The 18,793-nt window shown below is 40.3% G+C and overlaps 1 protein-coding gene across 1 annotated transcript in view; it reads right to left on the bottom strand.

The window, feature by feature from the left end:
• The window catches only part of EPM2A (EPM2A glucan phosphatase, laforin), a 56,393-nt gene that overhangs the window by 30,281 nt on the left and 7,319 nt on the right, over positions 1-18,793 (bottom strand). Inside the window, exon 2 of the mRNA XM_070740009.1 lies at positions 601-775. Coding sequence (XP_070596110.1) covers positions 601-775 — 175 coding nt within the window. The remainder of the gene's footprint in view (positions 1-600; positions 776-18,793) is intronic.

Here is an 18,793-nt window from a genome sequence, read left to right on the forward strand (position 1 = left end):
GCACCACAAAATCTAATCCCAGGCATCTCACCTGGACCTGCCCAGTCAGAATTCAAATTACCTATGCTCAGTCAAACTCACTCTGAGCTTTTACCCAAATACTCCAAGCATTTCTTCTGGCACTCTACCTCTTAGAACTCATCAGTAAACCAAGACGCCTCCTAGGCTTAGCACGCATCAAGTAGCAATCCAAGACCCCAGTGATCTGCCCATTTCAGGCAGCGACTAAGGTCTTGGTTGAACTTTCCACCAATACTTGAGGAAGACCTCATGCTTACTCTGGAAACTCCTTAGTTTTGTGGATCACCAGGGCTGGGCTGGCTAAATGAGTCTTATATCCCTCCAGAGAGGGATGACACCAGTGAACCAAACAACAATCAGAAAGAGATCTGAAGTTTTCTTTTTAAAATCCTTCAATATGGAAGAAAAGTTGGAATATAAACTGCAGACTGTTTTATATCGATAATATGAACAGCTCTCTTGCAGAAAATGCTAGAAATTACACGTGTTCAGCACATTTTTATGTACGGTAAATCCCCTCCTAAGGCACACCTGTTAAAATTTAATGCACCCTGTGGCACATTTTTGTTTCTTTGTTACCTGGAGCAGTGAATAGCTTGATGTCCAGCAATATTAAAATAGAAATCAGTTGTATGTTTCATTTCATCTGTATGCCCAGAAACTTCAATCCAGTGTCCTATTGGGAGGCAGTAAACTCCATCAACTAAATTGCGTGGATTAAAAACGTTGGTTCGATCATGGTGGGGTCCATTACCTAAAACAAGAAGAAAACACACTCACCACAGTTCAGCAGAAATCATTAGTTAGATTAAAGTTGAACAAACGATATTGCAGAAACCCCCTCCTTGCATCCTGTGTGGGTTTTTTAAAAGTATATGGCAGGCCATTTTTTTTAAAGTTTGCACACAACAGACCAGGTTAAGATTGTTTAAGACTTAATGATAACCAGGTTTTGTATATAAATATCTAGGATTTTTTTTAGAAAATACAACAAAATCTCTTTTAACTATAATTTTTTTTGTTTATAAGCTAAAAATTGCATTCTGAATAACTTATTCATTATACACATTTTAGAATCTTAAAATGTTTTATCTCATTTTTAAATATTGTTATTTTTAAATTTCTAAATCCATTGTCAGAAGAACTATTTAGAGTATGTAACTGGTAAATTGTGCTCTGAATTAAAGTAACTTGAATTCTGGCAACTATGAGGTACTAACTCAGTCCCAGAATTTTTAACACAGTAAACAGGCATAATTTTCTCCTTGCTTTCTTTCTTATGAGCATTCACAGTGCCATCTGCTGTATGAAAAATGGTGCGTGCTATGATTTGGAGCAGTTTATTTTTGAAGCTATTGTTGTCAAATTCAGAAGTTTAACAAATCATAACTTGTATAACTTCCAGGCAGACTAGCTGAGGTTCAGCAAAAATAAGGTGCAATCTAGCAGAAATGACTAATTGTACCAGAAAGGTAGATTTGTAGATCTTAAAACAGGCGTATCGCAATTCTGTACAGAACAGTTAGTCCTACAAACCCAAAGACAGATAAAGATTAAAGAGACTGGAATTATAATGAAATCCAATGTAACCTTTACATTTTTTATGATTCCCAAAGGATATCTAGGACCATTAACAGAATATAAATTCAGATGAAACATTTATGATACAGTAATAATCTCTTTCGCTGCAGAATACATCTCTCGCCCAATGTTCACTTAGGAATTTAGCCTGAGCTCATTAGGCTCTCCTTTTAATAAAAATATTTCAACATGCTTTTCCATAAATCTTTTGGAACTGTAATCTAATCTATACTTTGGAGGGTTCTGTTATTGTTGAACAAAATTTCTAGAGAGCATCATCATAGTAATAAACACTGTGGTTGATCTGTTATTTTAGGGTCCTTCAGAGGCTGGTGGACAGGCTACCATTTCTTATACATACAGTATTTCAATTTTTCCTTTCTCAGATATAATGATTTAGATATTCAATTGAACATAGATGATGGGTTCTTTATCTTTTTATACCAGTGCATATTGTGACATTTTGCGTGCACGCAGTTGCTACACTCGCATGTCCCCTTACGCGATTTCACTTCTGTGCATGCTCAGGGGGACGATTTTACTTCTACACATGCTCAGAGAGCCAAAGATTTGCCCAAAATTACAAAACAAATATGGTGGCGTGCACAGACCGACACAAACAGCACTGGAGCAGTCACATCAAAATTGCATCATTGGCACTGGACCGCATCAGTAGGAACCCACCGCCGATGGGGACTGGACGTAGGTTCAACTCCTATCTCTACCACAGATCCTGATTAGGAGACGTAGGGTTAATCTGTTATTCATATTATAATACTACATGCTGTCTTGTTGTGGAGAACATTTTGAAGAGAGGGTAATGTTGAGCCGGGGTGATGCAGCAGGTAGAGTGCTGTACTGCAGGCCACTGAAGCTGACTGTACATCTGAAGGTCAGCGGTTCAAATCTCATCACCGGCTCAAGGTTGACACAGCCTTCCATCCTTCCGAGGTGGGTAAAATGAGGGCCTGGATTGTTGGGGCAATAGCCTAGCTCTGTTAAAAAGTGCTATTGCTAACATGTTGTAAGCCGCCCTGAGTCTGAGAAGGGCGGCATAAAAATCGAATGAATGAATGAATGAATAAATAAATAAATGTTTGTTTATGCCTCCCCTCTCCGAAGACTGGGGGCGGCTTACAAAATATAATTAAAAAACCAATAAAATACAATGGCAAATCCAATTAATTTTAACTAGATAACTAACCTAAAGTCCCCAATATTTTAAAAATCAATCGTACACATTCAGATCTCAGCGATACATAACATTCATTGGCCAGGGGGTCAAGATCTAATTGCTCCAACCCTGGCGACATAAGTGAGTCTTAAGACTCTTACGGAAGTCAAGGAGGGTGGAGGCAGTGTGAATCTGATTTCAGAGGCCCGGTGCCCCTACAGAAAAGACTCTTCCCCTTGGCCCTGAAAAGAGACATTGTCTGGTTGATGGGACCTGGAGAAGGCCAACTGTGTGGGACCTAACCGGTTGCTGAGATTCGTACGGCAGAAGGCAGTTCTGCAACTAATCTGGCCCCAAAGTAATATGTACTTTGCCTTGAGCAGTTGGAGGAATGATGGGGCATAAACCATATAAAAATAAATAAATAAACATAAATACATACATTTCAATATTAAAAAATATTTATTCAATATATGCCTTGCCTTTCTACTTAAGTAATCTCAAGTAAAGTAATATTAAGTGAAAACATTAGCTAAGTTAACATTAAACTTAATAATAAAAAGCTAGACAAAAAGATACATTTTTACAATTAATAATGAGCAATGGGGCCAAGTATAAATCTCTAGGCCATTCAGTTTTAGCTTAAGTTTTTGATATTGCAAGCATCTTCAGAAGAGCTTGTCTTGGAGATCACAATGGTCAGATAGGTTATCAACAGAAGATGCAGTCCCTCAGACTGTGAGGCCTTGCTTAAGCTATTTTAAGATTTTAAAGGTTAATGGCAACATCTAGAATTGCACCTGTTAAACCACTGATGGTCTGTACAGATCTTTCAGTACAGTGATCCCTCGAGTATCGCGAGGGTTACGTTCCAAGACCCCTCGCGATACTCGATTTTTCGCGATATAGTGGTGCGGAAGTAAAAACACCATCTGCGAATGTGCGCCCTTTTTCCATGGCCGCGCATGCGCAGATGGTGGAGTTTGCGTGGGCGGCGGGGAAGACCCAGGGAAGGTTTCTTCGGCCGCCCAGCAGCTGATCTGCTCGGCAGCGCCGCAGCAGCGAGGAGCCGAAGATCGGGGTTTCCCCGCCGCCCACGCAAAGGGGAAACCCCGATCTTCGGCTCCTCGCTGCTGCGGCGCTGCTGAGCAGATCAGCTGCTGGGCGGCCGAAGAAACCTTCCCTGGGTCTTCCCCGCCGCCCACGCAAAGGGGAAACCCTGATCTTCGGCTCCTCGCTGTTGTCCGCCCGCCACCCCGCCCGCCCGCCGCCTGACGCTCGAGAGCAAGAGAGGGAGAGATAGAGAAAGAGAGAGAAGGAAAGAAAGAGATGAGAGAGGGAGGGAGGAAGAGAGTGTGAGAGAGGAAGAAGCAAGATAGAGAAAGAGAGAGAGAAAGAAAGATGAGAAAGGAAGAGAGTGACTTCATCGGGTGGGAAAAATCGTGATATAGCGTTTCGCGAAGATCGAGATCGCGAAAATCGAGGGATCACTGTATTGCCATTATGTGATCTGTATATACCCATCCCTACCTTTTGCACAAAATTTAAGCATCTGGCTTTTTATAGGAATTAGCTTCAGTTAGAGTACACTGTAATAAGAGGAACTACAACTAAGGGAATGATAAATGTAAAATCTAAACATTAATGAAGGAATGAAGTTACCTATTCTCAAGCAAGAGAATTACAATTGCTACCAAAATTAAAGTAAATTAGAGTTGTTTCTCTGATTTAATTATTCATTCATTTACCTACACCATAGCAATTCTAAGAAACAAAAAGTATACTACTCAATAACTAAACAATGGGTGTGTTGAATAATTGGTCTATAGCTTGTGTCTAACAACAGCAAGTTTATTAACACAAGCTTAGACACAAGCTATAGACGCAATTATTCAACACACCCATTCCTACATCTTGTTTCAGAAGACATGAAAATAAAATTTAATGGGACTAATAATTGATTATTCATTCTGCCCCTTTAAACATATTGAACATTTACTCTTAAAAATGTGTATAATAGAAGTTTCAGAACCTCTGGCTATTCTTTAATTTCCACATTTTCCGTACTTCCATTCACAAGGTTTTTAAAAAACAAAAACAAAAACAACAGCCTCAAATCAATCAAGTCAACCATCTGCTCTCTCTTAAACATGTCATACGCAAAGGATCAGGTCCACATCCAGTTTATTGCTTCTCATCCCTATGCAGAAGAATATTCTCAACTAATGGTTAGCTTCTGCTTGCAGTTAGATAAGAATCAATGGAATTACATAGAAACATAGAAACATAGAAGTCTGACGGCAGAAAAAGACCTCATGGTCCATCTAGTCTGCCCTTACACTATTTCCTGTATTTTATCTTAGGATGGATATATGTTTATCCCAGGCATGTTTAAATTCAGTTACTGTGGATTTACCAACCACGTCTGCTGGAAGTTTGTTCCAAGGATCTACTATTCTTTCAGTGAAATAATATTTTCTCACGTTGCTTTTGATCTTTCCCCCAACTAACTTCAGATTGTGTCCCCTTGTTGTTGTGTTCACTTTCCCAATAAAAACACTTCCCTCCTGAACCTTATTTAACCCTTTAACATATTTAAATGTTTCGATCATGTCCCCCCTTTTCCTTCTGTCCTCCAGACTATATAGATTGAGTTCATTAAGTCTTTCCTGATATGTTTTATGCTTAAGACCTTCCACCATTCTTGTAGCCCGTCTTTGGACCCGTTCAATTTTGTCAATATCTTTTTGTAGGTGAGGTCTCCAGAACTGAACACAGTATTCCAAATGTGGTCTCACCAGCGCTCTATATAAGGGAATTTCAGGGTAGTTGCACTTAGGGTGTGGCTACATAGGGATTCTAAGCTGATTCCTCTTTTAAATCCACCCCCAGGTTCTGCCAGTCCTTCTTCCACAGCTAAAGTAATAAATGAAATCATAATACAATAAAGCAATAGTTAAAGCAAGCTCAAAGCAGTTGATCATATTTCTAGTAACAGCCTTAGCATTTCAGTTTTCAACAAATGCAAGCATTAAGGGCCCTGGTGACACAGGGGTCAGAATGCAGTACTGCAGGCTATTTCTGCTGATCACTGGCTGCCAGGAGTTCGGCAGTTCAATCCTTACTGGCTCAAAGTTGACTCAGCCTTCCATCCTTCTGAGGTCAATAAAATGAGGACTCAGATTGTTGGGGAAAATATGCTGACTCTGTAAAACCGCTTAGAGAGGGCTGTCAATCATTGTGAAGTGGTATATAAGTCTAAGTGCTATTGCTATTTTATTTATTAAAATAAACCATCAAGTTTATATTTACTCTAACTTTATCCACAATTATCGATGTGGATAAAGTGTATGATACTCTGCCTTCTTCCCAATAGCACCTTCTGTCACATTCCATATTTCAAGAGAAATCTCCAACCCTGGTGAGGGAGGAAAAATTCGTGATTCAGTTCTTATAGTTTCCAACTAGATGAAGCAAAAGCAGAAAAGGAGAAACTAATGGTCTCTTCCTGGTTGTTCCTAGCCTTTGAAACTCCATCCCAACCAATGATCTATAAAAAGACTTTCCAGTCAAAAGAGAGATGTGTGTTACCCCATTCTAAGAACTCTCAGTTGCTCGACTTTGGAATTATATTTATAGCTGGTCCTTGTTTATCAATGGTAATTGGGGCTGGAATTTCTGTCACTATGCAATGCAATAGTAAAGTACATCATGTGACTCTACTGCTTAGTAATGGCAATCCTGGCAATCCTTGTTGCCCTCAATAAATGAAAATTGTGGTTGTTAAACAAACCCCAGGTCTTGCAAGCAGCTAGCAGGCAGTTAAAGTACAATGTAAGATGTGGCCTGAGCAGGGCAGGGCCAGGGATGGCTGTTGCCAAGTGGGTAGGATGTGAGTGACAGGAACAATTTGCAACCTTCCATGCCAGATTCCACATTGACTTTGATTGTGGGAAGCTAGCAAATGGCTATTGTGTGACCATGGGACACTGCAACCGTTGCTAAGTGCAAGTCTGATTGCCAAGTACAAGGTCACAATTGCATAACTGCAGGGATATTAGAATGGCAGAAACATTAAGGACTGGTCATAAGTACTACTCGTTCAGTACCGTAATCACTTTAAATTATTATTATTATTATTATTATTATTATTATTATTATTATTAATTAGATTTGTATGCCGCCCCTCTCCGAAGACTGGTCACTAAAGAAGACCACCTGTATTAGAATGCTTAGGGATTTAAATCAATCATATAGCTAAGACCTACCTTGAGGTCAGGGGTGGGTTCTTCCCGATTTGGACCCAAACCGTTAACAACCCATTGGTGACATGAAGATGGTGTCACAGATCTGATTCTGTTTGTGCCGGTCCGTACGTGCCATCTTTTTATTATTATTATTTTCAGCATTATTTTTCTCTCTGTTTGGATGGCTTCTCCTCCTCATCTGCTTGGAAAAAAGCTCTCCCGCCTGCCCCTGGGTTAATATTGACCTTGATTTCTTCATCCAAAGCACAGCTGAGCAGCTCCTTAGTTGTGTTTCGGGCTGAATCGACCTTCTGAGCATGTGTGGAAGTGAATTAACCCAAGAGGATGTGCGCAAAATATCATAATGCAAACCGGTGCCCAAGGTAAGTGTAACCTACCCCTGCTTGAGATTCTTTCAAATTCCAAAATTTAGTGATTGATCCCTTTGTTTCATGTCAGAGATGAGCAAGATGTTGTGAGCCGCTCCGAGTCTCTGGAGAGGGGCAGCATACAAATCTAATTAACAATAATAATAATAATAATAATAATAATAATAATAATTATTATTATTATTATTATTATTATTATTATTATTATTTCTTCCCTGGATTGAGTTTATTCTCTTGCCAGCTGGAAGCGTACAAGAGGTCTTCCAGTGATGTAGTGATGGTAATTTTTTTTGGTTCATTTTTGCTGTTAGGGTCTATTTTAAAGGGAAAATGATATACTGTATATCCGGGGCAGTAAGTCATTTCCATGTCCTCTCTTAAGATCTTTAAGCAGCCTCAAAAAGTCAGTAATCATGCAACTGAATTTGGTGAGCGCTCCATTTTCTACAGACTCTTGTAGCTTGGTAGTATAAAGCTCTTCTTCTTTTCAAGTATCATGCCTGGGCTTGGCTGTGAAAGATTGTATTGGGATCAGAAGTTGTCTAATTTCCCCTGCGCTCAAATAGAGATTTTGCTTTACATTTACAGATCAAGAAGAAACTTACTTCTAAATTCTGTCGCGGAAGCCATTAAAGCCATTTCAGTTTCCTAGAGATTTGGGAAACTATTTTGACCAAAGCCTGCTTGATGTAAAATGTATGATCCCCTTACTGCAACTTGAAAACATAGAAGTAGAGTGATTTTGAACATCTTCTTGTAATTGAGGTATTCTGTATTGTACGAAGTTGTTCAGAAAAGCAGAGAAAAGCAGCGAAAGATGTAAGTACCATTATTAAGAACATGGAAAACCAATTGTTTCCATTAAGCCGGGTAAAATATTTACTGACCCCTCACATCCTGGACACAAATTGTTTCAACTCCTACCCTCAAAACGTCGCTACAGAGCACTGTACACCAAGACAACTAGACACAAGAACAGTTTTTTCCCGAACGCCATCACTCTACTAAACAAATAATTCCCTCAACACTGTCAGACTTTCTACTAAATCTGCACTTCTATTCTAGTTTTTCTCATCATTCCTATCACCCATTTCCTCCCATGTTGACTGTATGACTGTAACTTGTTGCTTATATCCTAAGATTTTTATTAATATTGCTTCTTCATTGCTTATTTGACCCCTATGACAATCATTAAGTGTTGTACCACATGATTCTTGACAAATGTATATTTTATTTTATGTACGTTGAGAGCATATGCACCAAGACAAATTCCTTGTGTGTCCAATCACACTTGGCCAATAAAAAATTCTATTCTATTCTATTCTAATCCAGGGATTCTTATGGCAATTCTGGCATCATTGTCTAAGCTATACTCTAAATTTATAATATTTATCCATCCATCCATCCATCCATCTTGAAAAAATGTCCAGGTAGCATAAAATTATAGCCAAGTAATTCAAATTTCGAGCTTAAAAATTATTGTTGCATCTTTCTGAAATGTTTATTAAATGAATATAAATTGAATAGACATGTTGTCCTTTCTTGCCATTGTATGCCCATCCCTCAACAAAACTATAAACTCTCATTGGTTTTTTTCCTTTTGTCTGTTGTGTAGATAAATATGCAGCTTGTGTCACACATTTCCTTAACAAGTGGCTTACCATAAAATATTTACTTTCTGTAAATATTTATGGTAAAAAATAAGTATCTTAAGTTGCAGCTATTTCAACTATTGAACTAGCTTTCTATTAAATTAATCTACAAACTAAAATCTACTTAGTGCGCACCATGTCTTTAAATAAAAATCTGTATTACATTTCGGAAACAAAGCATCCAATATCAGCCTGGATGTCTTATACACAGAGTTATTTCTACTGTATGTCTAAAAAGATCAACATAAAAGTAAATGGTGAATATTAGAAAGCAAAATAATGGTTTCCCTCAAAAGTTACATTACATTTGAGATTCGTTTTTAAAGTCTTCATTGTTATTCCACTAATGTTCAGAAATTCTTCTATGCCATTTTGTTTGTACAGCAACATGTTAAAGAACAAAGAAGTCACAAAAGTCTGCCTTGCAGATCAATCTTTGCAAACAGCACTCTTTTTAGTGCCTAAGGACTGCTCATATAGTCATAGCTGAAGTGTAAGAAAGATGATCAAGCCGCTCTATCAAAAAAGAGCCACTGGCTTTATTATAAAGCAGATTAAAACAAGATTCTCTGAACAATGTGTAGCTTGTATAGGAGAGAAAAGCAGACATGAATATATCAAGAGAAAAAGATATGATCAAAAAGCTCAACCAACTTAGCCAAAAATCTGTCATAGAAAAAGAATTTAAGTTCTCACATGCTGGTGGTGGGTGCGTGGGCTGGGCATCAAAAGAATGTAAGTCAAGGATATGACAGAACTGTATATAAAAGGTGAAGGTTTCCTTTTTAGGTAAAGGTATCCAGTCATGTCATGTCCGACTCTAGACAGTAATGCTTATCTCCGTTTCTTAGCTGAGGGAGGCAGCATTGCCTGAAGACATTTCCGTGGTCATGTGGCCATCGTGAGACCACACTTCAGTGCAGAGCGTGTGGTGAAACGTGGAACATTGTCTTCTTCCTGCTGAAGTGGTACCTATTTATCTACTCGCATTTGCATACTTTTGAACTACTAGATGGGCAGGACCTGGGGCAAAAACAGGAACTTGCTTTTTCATGCAGAACTCGGACTCGAATCTAAGCTGTCAGTTTGTCAGCTGACAAGCTTAGATTAACTGCTAAGTTATTGTTCCCTCTTTTTTCTAATTATTTATTTATTTATTATTTATTTATTTATTTTGTCCAATGCACAATACATATTGAAGAGGATAGACATGAGTTATTATATATAAAGAAAGGCTATAAAAGCCCAATACACAATGAGGGTTTTAGTGGGTATATATCAATATACACATAGTAAAATACATGATGAAGGTTATAGAGGAGATACTCATAGTAAAATATATCTAAGAAATAATAGAAAAGAAGATATAGGAATAGAACATATCAATGAAAGAATAGAAGAAGAGATATAGGAATAGAAGAAAGGAATAGGAGATATAGGAGAGCAATAGGACAGGGGACGGAAGGCACTCTAGTGCACTTGTACTCGCCCCTTACTGACCTCCTAGGAATCTGGATAGGTCAACCATAGATAATCTAAGGGTAAAGTGTTGGGGGTTTGGGGATGACACTATGGAGTCCGGTAATGAGTTCCACGCTTCGACAACTCGGTTACTGAAGTCATATTTTTTACAGTCAAGTTTGGAGCGGTTAATATTAAGTTTAAATCTGTTGTGTGCTCTTGTGTTGTTGTGGTTGAAGCTGAAGTAGTCGCCGACAGGCAGGACATTGCAGCATATGATCTTGTGGGCAATACTTAGATCTTCTTTATATACTTCTTTATATTTTCAATACGTTCCATACATTCCTTACAAAATTCCTTATACAGTAGAACCCCGACTTACGAGACTAATTGGTTCCGGAAGGAGGCTCGTAAGTCGGAACGCTCGTATGACGAAACATTGTTTCCCATAGGAAACAATGTAAAGTCAATTAATCCGTGCAACAACAAAAAAACCCGCTGCCGCCGAACGCGGAAGTTAGCGTTCAGAGACAGCTGCGAAGCAGCGCGCGTGTTTTAAAACCTCAGAGCCGGCCTGGGCGGCTCGGGGGGGAGCCCCCGAGCCCCCCAGGCTGGCTGCCACGTTTTAAAACACGTGCGCCGCTTTGCAGCTGTCTGCTGAATCCGGAACGCTAACTTCCGCGTTCGGATTCAGCAGAGAGCTGCGAAGCAGCGCGTGTGTTTTAAAACCTCAGAGCCGGCCTGGGGGGCTCGGGGGGAAGCCCCCGAGCCCCCCAGGCTGGCTGCCACGTTTTAAAACACGCGCGCCGCTTTGCAGCTGTCTGCTGAATCCGGATCGCTAACTTCCGCGTTCGGATTCAGCAGAGAGCTGCGAAGCAGCGCGCGTGTTTTAAAACCTCAGAGCCGGCCTGGGGGGCTCGGGGGGAAGCCCCCGAGCCCCCCAGGCTGGCTGCCACATTTTAAAACACGCGCGCCGCTTTGCAGCTGTCTGCTGAATCCGGATCGCTAACTTCCGCGTTCGGATTCAGCAGAGAGCTGCGAAGCAGCGTGCGTGTTTTAAAACCTCAGAGCCGGCCTGGGGGGCTCGGGGGGAAGCCCCCGAGCCCCCCAGGCTGGCTGCCACATTTTAAAACACGCGCGCCGCTTCGCAGCTGTCTGCTGAATCCGGAACGCTAACTTCTGCGTTCGGATTCAGCAGAGAGCTGCGAAGCAGCGCGCGTGTTTTAAAACCTCAGAGCCGGCCTGGGGGGCTCGGGGGGAAGCCCCCGAGCCCCCCAGGCTGGCTGCCACGTTTTAAAACACGCGCACCGCTTTGCAGCTGTCTGCTGAATCCGAACGCGGAAGTTAGCGTTCCGGATTCAGCAGAGAGCTGCGAAGCAGCGCGCGTGTTTTAAAAGGTTGCAGCCGGCCTGGGGGGCTTGCCAGCACCCCCCCGAGCCCCCCAGGCCGGCTGCAACCTTTTAAAACACGCGGGATACGAGCGCCAAGGAGCTGTCTCCTGAAGCCGAAAGCGGAAGTTAGTGTTCGGCTTCAGGAGACAGCTCCTTGGCGCTCGTATCCCGAATGTGAGCTCGGGAGGCGAACAAAAATGTCGCTCCCCTCCCAGCTCTTATCTCGAGTAGCTCGTAAGTAGAGCTGCTCGTATGTCGAGGTTCCACTGTATTATGATAAACCTTTTCCTTAAATGTAATTTATTGTCACTTTTTCCTTGCTTCCATTTGTTCTATCACATTATACAGTCTACATGTGTCCAATTGTGCTGGTTTTCTTCCTTAAGCTTTTCTTATTCCACATCTCCTTCATTTTTCTTCTACCTTAATGGATTTTGCTTTCAATTTCTGTCAGTTGACATTCTTTCTGCCACTTTACTTCAGGGCTTTCTCTTTTTAATTCTGTCCCATTAATGTAAATTTTACCCCTATTAACATATTTCTGTATGTATCCCTTAGGAAATCTTATTAACACTGGTTGGGTCAAAGTCCAGACAACTCAACCAGAATTTCTATGAATTTCCAAAGGTAAAAGAATTAATGTAAACTTCCAAGGAGACATTTTAGAGAAGATCATGTTCTCCCAAATGGGATATCACAGGGGTCCCAGAATAACCCACATTTCAATTCCTTTACAGCAGAGTTCTTCAGCGATAATATTTGCCTCCATAAAGTCAGGTGTAAAATAAGTCAAAAAAACTTAGTAAAATACAGTAAGTTAGCATTGTTTATGGTAGTTACATTCTATGAAGTTGTATACATTGAATTCACAAATACTGAACAAATACTGAACCCTTAGTTGGGGACGTGTGCAATGGGCAACACAATTTTTTGCCACTCTACATGTCTGTGAATTATCATGAAAGCTTCATGATCATTCACAGACATGTAGGGTATTGATTTTGCGATCAGAAATAAAATTTTAGTAAGCAGGTAAATTTGCAAATATGGAATCTGTGAATGATGAGAACTGATTGTATTTAGCTTATTTCCATGCTAAACCTATGATAAGCTTTACTGAGGAAGCTATAACTTTGCCAACCCATCTAATCCAATACTGGTTTCTCTTTTCACAATTTCTCTTTTTCACAATTGTTGCTAACACAAATCACCCTAGCCAAACATTTCATTATCTTGAGAAGCCAAGCAGGGTCATACCTATTTAATACTTAGGTGGTAGACCACTTGGAAATTCCAGGACTGTATGCTAGATTGGTAAATCTGAAAATAATTTTATTTTGCTATATGGCCTTAAAGACACCGGGATTTAAGTTCAATTTGAAAGAAACTTTGCTTTTATGGAAGCTTGTTAAACAGAAATCCAATCTAGAAGTAAGAAGAAATTTTCTGAAAGTGAAAACAATTAAGGAGCCCTGATGAGGCATTGGTTAGAACACAGTATTACAGGCAATCTCTGGCTTCAGTCTGGAATTCGATCCTGATAGGGGTCAAGGTTGATTCCATCCTTCTGCAGTAAAATGTAAAATGAGGATTCAGATTGTTGGAGACAATATGCTGACTCTATAAACTTGTAAACTGCTGTGGTATATATGTCTAAGTGCTATTGTATCGCTAATTAGTGGAATGGCTTGCTTCCTGGAGTTGTGGGTGCTTCAATCTTGAAGGTTTTAATTAAAAATAGCCTTGACAACCATTTGACCAGGGTAGTATACAGTCTGTTGCCAGGAGCAGAGGGTTAGACTAGAACTTTGAGGTCTCTTTGACCCTTGTGATTTTATGTTCTATGTTTATCTTACCTACTTAAACTTCCTCCTCTTCTGAAAAGCTCCTATGGAACAGGGAACTCTCCAGAAGAAAATAAGAGATGATATGAAGTATTATGGTTAGTAAGGGAAACCTACGATGATCAGAGGCCCAATTTAATTGCAGAGAAACATTTTCCACTAAAGCATAGCCAACACTTGATGCAGGCCAAGAGTTTTTGTAGTGTCCCCCCTTTTCCTATCTAATATTATAATAATGAAAGGACATATAATGCTAAGTAAGGACCCATTTTCGTTTCTTGTATTATTTTTAAGCTATTCAAAATATTTGGTTTCTATACTTATATTTGAGTCTTTTATAGAAAGATACTTGTCTAACTTTGACTGATAATTCACTTTCAAATTACTTAGGTGTTTATTTCAAGTGAAGCATGGTAGAATAGTGATTGCTAGTAAAGAACTATGAATATAAATACAGATAGTTTAGACCACTTGACAGTGAATCTACTTGACTTATACAACTCATATGTAGCATTTTCTTTGTTGGTATGATTGATCCCTTCTTTTCAATTGTTTCAATGGAGATAGAGTGTTTTTATAATGATTAAAGCATAGCACATTAAGCTTCATTGATTTATACTGGTTAACCAGCTCAAACGTAGTTCCTATTTGCTATCTTGAAAAATGTATTCTTTATCACATTACACATGTTTTATATGTGCAATTCTAAGTTACAGAAATGAAGGTTTCTGAAAATCCAGGAAAATTCTAAAAAGGGTCAGGGAAAGAGAGAGAGAGGGGGGGGGAGAGAGAGAAACCCTGTTAAATACTGTTAAAAGCGATAGTAGTGATGATAAGATCTGTCTTGTTTGCAGAGTTATCTTCCTTCATGAAATTTTGTTCCAAAATGTTGTTTAAAGATACAGGGATTATCTTGATGAATTATGCCAATCCTTTATGGATATGTCTCCCAGAAACTCAGAAAATAATATGGCACAGCCTTCTACTATTGTTCTCCCAGGAAATCATCATCCCATAGCAAATTTTAAAATCTGTATCTATCATAGGTAATTCCATTGAGAAAAACTATTCACCATATAACTTGTCTAATTCTCTTTTTCATTTAAGTTAATAGCATTTAATTTAACTTAACTCTATTACCATGTCTTGTGGTGATGAAGAATTACAAAAATTAAGCATGGATGATGAGAAGCAGCCTTCCTCTACTACTAATCAGTTTTATAATCCAATGGTGCCTTTGCAAAAGCAAGTGCTTAGGCTCACATAAGATGCACATGTGCCTCTCCCCACCTAGTAGATCCTTTTGGGTTATATTAAAACTCTTCTGGTTTTTTCCCCCCTAAATCTCAGAAGTTTTTCAGCTGGCAAAGATAGCATCTATAGCAAGTGGGCATAATCAGTGTCAACAAGGTATCTTTAGTGACACCATTTAGTATAATGACTAAACATAAGTTTGTGCATGTTGTTTAGATTTTATATCTAGCTGAAAATATTCATTGTCCATGGTTCAATGATACTAGTGGAAAATGGACAGGGAAGCCAGCTCTGAAGAGAAAAAGGAGGAATGTATAGAGAAGAGTTGTGAAGGATCTTATTCCAAATAGGACCTCCTTGCCTTTTGTAAGCTCCTTAAAACCCACCTGTCGTCAGGCATGGGGAACTGAGATATTCCCTTCCCCCTAGGCTTATAAAATTTATGCACGGTATGTCTGTATGTATTATTGGTTTTTTATTGGGGTTTTTTGGGGTTTTTTACATTACTTTTAATATTAGATTTGTTCATATTGTCTTTTTACTGTTGTTACCCGCACTGAGTCTACGGAGAGGGGCGGCATACAAATCTAATTAATAAAATAAATAAATAAATAATAAATAGACAGCAGGCAGCCAGAATAACAAAGGTCTAAGTACAATATTCCACAGCCATCTCGATATGACCAACTGACCCCCACCCAGTCACCTCGGCCAACACACCTCAAATATATAATCCATATTGTCTAGAACCCTCTATAGATATCTGCCTCCCAAACCAAGAAAGACGCATTGTGATTCTTCAAAACAGATTTCTTTATTGCTCCTCACCTATATACAAAAGCCAAAAGCAAATTGCCAGCTGTATATTTTGAGAATTATTAAGGAAGAGACATCTTGACCCTCTCTCGCACACAAATCAAGTTATCTCTTGTTTCTCTGGAATGCATTTTCTGCCTCTTGGGGATCCAGACTACAGTGTTCCCTCGATTTTCGCGGGTTCGAACTTCGCGAATAGCCTATACCACGGGTTTTCAAAAATATTAATTAAAAAATACTTCGCGGGTTTTTTCCCTATACCACGGTTTTTCCCGCCCGATGACGTCATATGTCATTGCCAAACTTTCATCTGCCTTTAATAAATATTTTTTTTAATAAACGTTAATAAATAAACATGGTGAGTAATAATCTAAATGGTTGCTAAGGGAATGGGAAATTGCAATTTAGGGGTTTAAAGTGTTAAGGGAAGGCTTGTGATACTGTTCATAGCCAAAAATAGTGTATTTACTTCCGCATCTCTACTTTGCGGAAATTTGACTTTCGCGGGCAGTCTTAGAACGCATCCCCCGCGAAAATCGAGGGAACACTGTACATTCCATCACAGTAGATGAGGGAGTACCACTTACTCAACAGCATTGCTCCTAAAGAAGAGGTTGGAGACTAGGTTGAAGTTATCAAATACCTTTAAAGTGGGTATCACTATACCTTCCCCTTACCCAACTGTTCATGCCCTACCTAGCAACTTAGATAGGAACCAGTGTTAAATGTTAGGGTGTGCCTGCCAGTGGTTGGAGAGCTGGTAGCGACAGCAGCACGAGGTTTGCCATTTAAGTTATTTTACCCTTTGTGCATGCACAAAGTATTCTGCGCATGCGCAGAGGGTAAAAGAACCCAAATGGCGGTGTCTGGGAGTGTGGGCAAAGCCTCATTCTGCCATCACTACCAGCTCTCCAACCACCAGCAGGCATGCCCAAACCAGGAGAATTTCACCCCTGGTAGGAACCAGGACAGACATGAATTAAACAAACAAATGGTAATGTTCAGACTATAGAGGAATCCACTTGTTCCAGATGCACAAACTTCAAAAGATCCCAGATTACATCAGTTGAATTGCCTCATTCTCCAGAGTTGGGAGTCTATTTGCAATGTAACCCCCATGCGGCCTCACAGCAGTTTTTCCTGAGTTCCTGGATCTGATTTCTTGGCTGGTACTGGAATTCCCCGTTACTTTGTAGAGACTAAAGTTAGAACATGGACAACAGTATTACGTTTCCTTCTCACATGATTGCTCTTTAGAAATTGAGCCAGAGAGAAGCCATATTCTGTAATCTATTTAGATAACCTGCTTAGAGATGAATTCCTAATATCTGTCACTTCTATGAAGCACTATTAACAGATTCTGAATAAGATTTATCCTAAATTAGTATGCATGTTCAAGGACTTTTCAAATGTATATTATACAATCTACACAGGTCCATGATCTAATGACACAGAAATATCTTTACTTTTAGAATAGTATAATAAAGCTAATGAATAATGCTTAAAGCTATTTATATGGCTGGAGTGGTTTGTCTGAACTACTGCTGACATTTGTAATTGAATATTCCTTCCTTCCTGTGAAGTAAGAAAAAGTAATGTTTAATTACTTACTCTGGTTTTCTTATTTGTCACTGTAAAAAGAAAATCCATAATTTGTAAAGGGTCTTCAGTCTTCGCACTTAGGGACAGGTTCTAGGAAGGGACCCGGAGTTCATAACCGTCATCACTATCTGTAGATGATCAGGCTTAACCCAAGCGGGATCAAATGTGTTATTTGCCTTGAGTGCATTTGCACCCACAAGAGATCTAAGTCCAGTCCACCTCGAATTCCATTGTCCCTTATCTATCACCAATTTGGTTTGACCGCTAGTAATATATTTAGTCTGACACACAAAAATAGATGCATGCTAGACATTGAGCTTACTTTGGAATCATTGATGAGTGATCTGGATATGGGGAAGGAGACAGAAACATCAGACTAAGTTCCTTTTCACACACAGATAGTTCTTGCTTAATGATCAGTTGCTTAATATCAGTTACTCTGAAGATACTTTCGACCTAGTTTTTGGAGTGCTTGACAATCAACTTGCATTTACAGTGATCCCCCGGTTATTGCGTCCCCGACCATTGCGAACAAGGTAATTTGCGATTTTTGAACCCGGAAGTCAAAACACCATCTGCGCATGCGTGCCCTTTTTTCTATGGGCACGCATGTGTAGATGGCGCCCGGCAGATCAGCTGCTGGGCGGCTTCCCTGGGTCTTCCCCCTCTTGCTGGCGGGAGGGCGAAGCCCCCCCCAGCACCCGCTCGCCCGCCCTTTGCCCGGGAAGTTCACCAGGAGTCAGCGGAGAACGGCGCAACTGTTTTAAAACGATCGGAGCTTTCCAATGAGTCCCGAAGACAAACGTCAAACTTCCGCGTTTGTCTTCGGGACTCATTGGAAAGCTCCGATCGTTTTAAAGCAGGCGCGCCGTTCTCCGCTGACTCCTAAAGCAGGGAAGTTCGCCAGGAGTCAGCGGAGAACGGCGCAACTGTTTTAAAACGATCGGAGCTTTCCAATGAGTCCCGAAGACAAACGTCAAACTTCCGCGTTTGTCTTCAGGACTCATTGGAAAGCTCCGATCATTTTAAAGCAGGCGCGCCGTTCTCCGCTGACTCCTAAAGCGGGGAAGTTCGCCAGCTGCTGGGCGGCTTCCCTGGGTCTTCCCCCTCTTGCTGGCGGGAGGGCGAAGCCCAGCACCCGCTCGCCCGCCCTTCGCCCGGGAAGTTCACCAGGAGTCAGCGGAGAACGGCGCAACTGTTTTAAAACGATCGGAGCTTTCCAATGAGTCCCGAAGACAAACGTCAAACTTCCACGTTTGTCTTCGGGACTCATTGGAAAGCCGCGCGGGTGTTTTAAAACGTCCCCGCCGACATGGGGGGCTCGCTAGCACCCCCCCGAACCCGGGTTGGGAGTTTGGGGG

Source organism: Erythrolamprus reginae, chromosome 1 (genome assembly GCF_031021105.1).
Source record: "Erythrolamprus reginae isolate rEryReg1 chromosome 1, rEryReg1.hap1, whole genome shotgun sequence".
Classification (NCBI taxonomy): domain Eukaryota; kingdom Metazoa; phylum Chordata; class Lepidosauria; order Squamata; family Dipsadidae; genus Erythrolamprus; species Erythrolamprus reginae.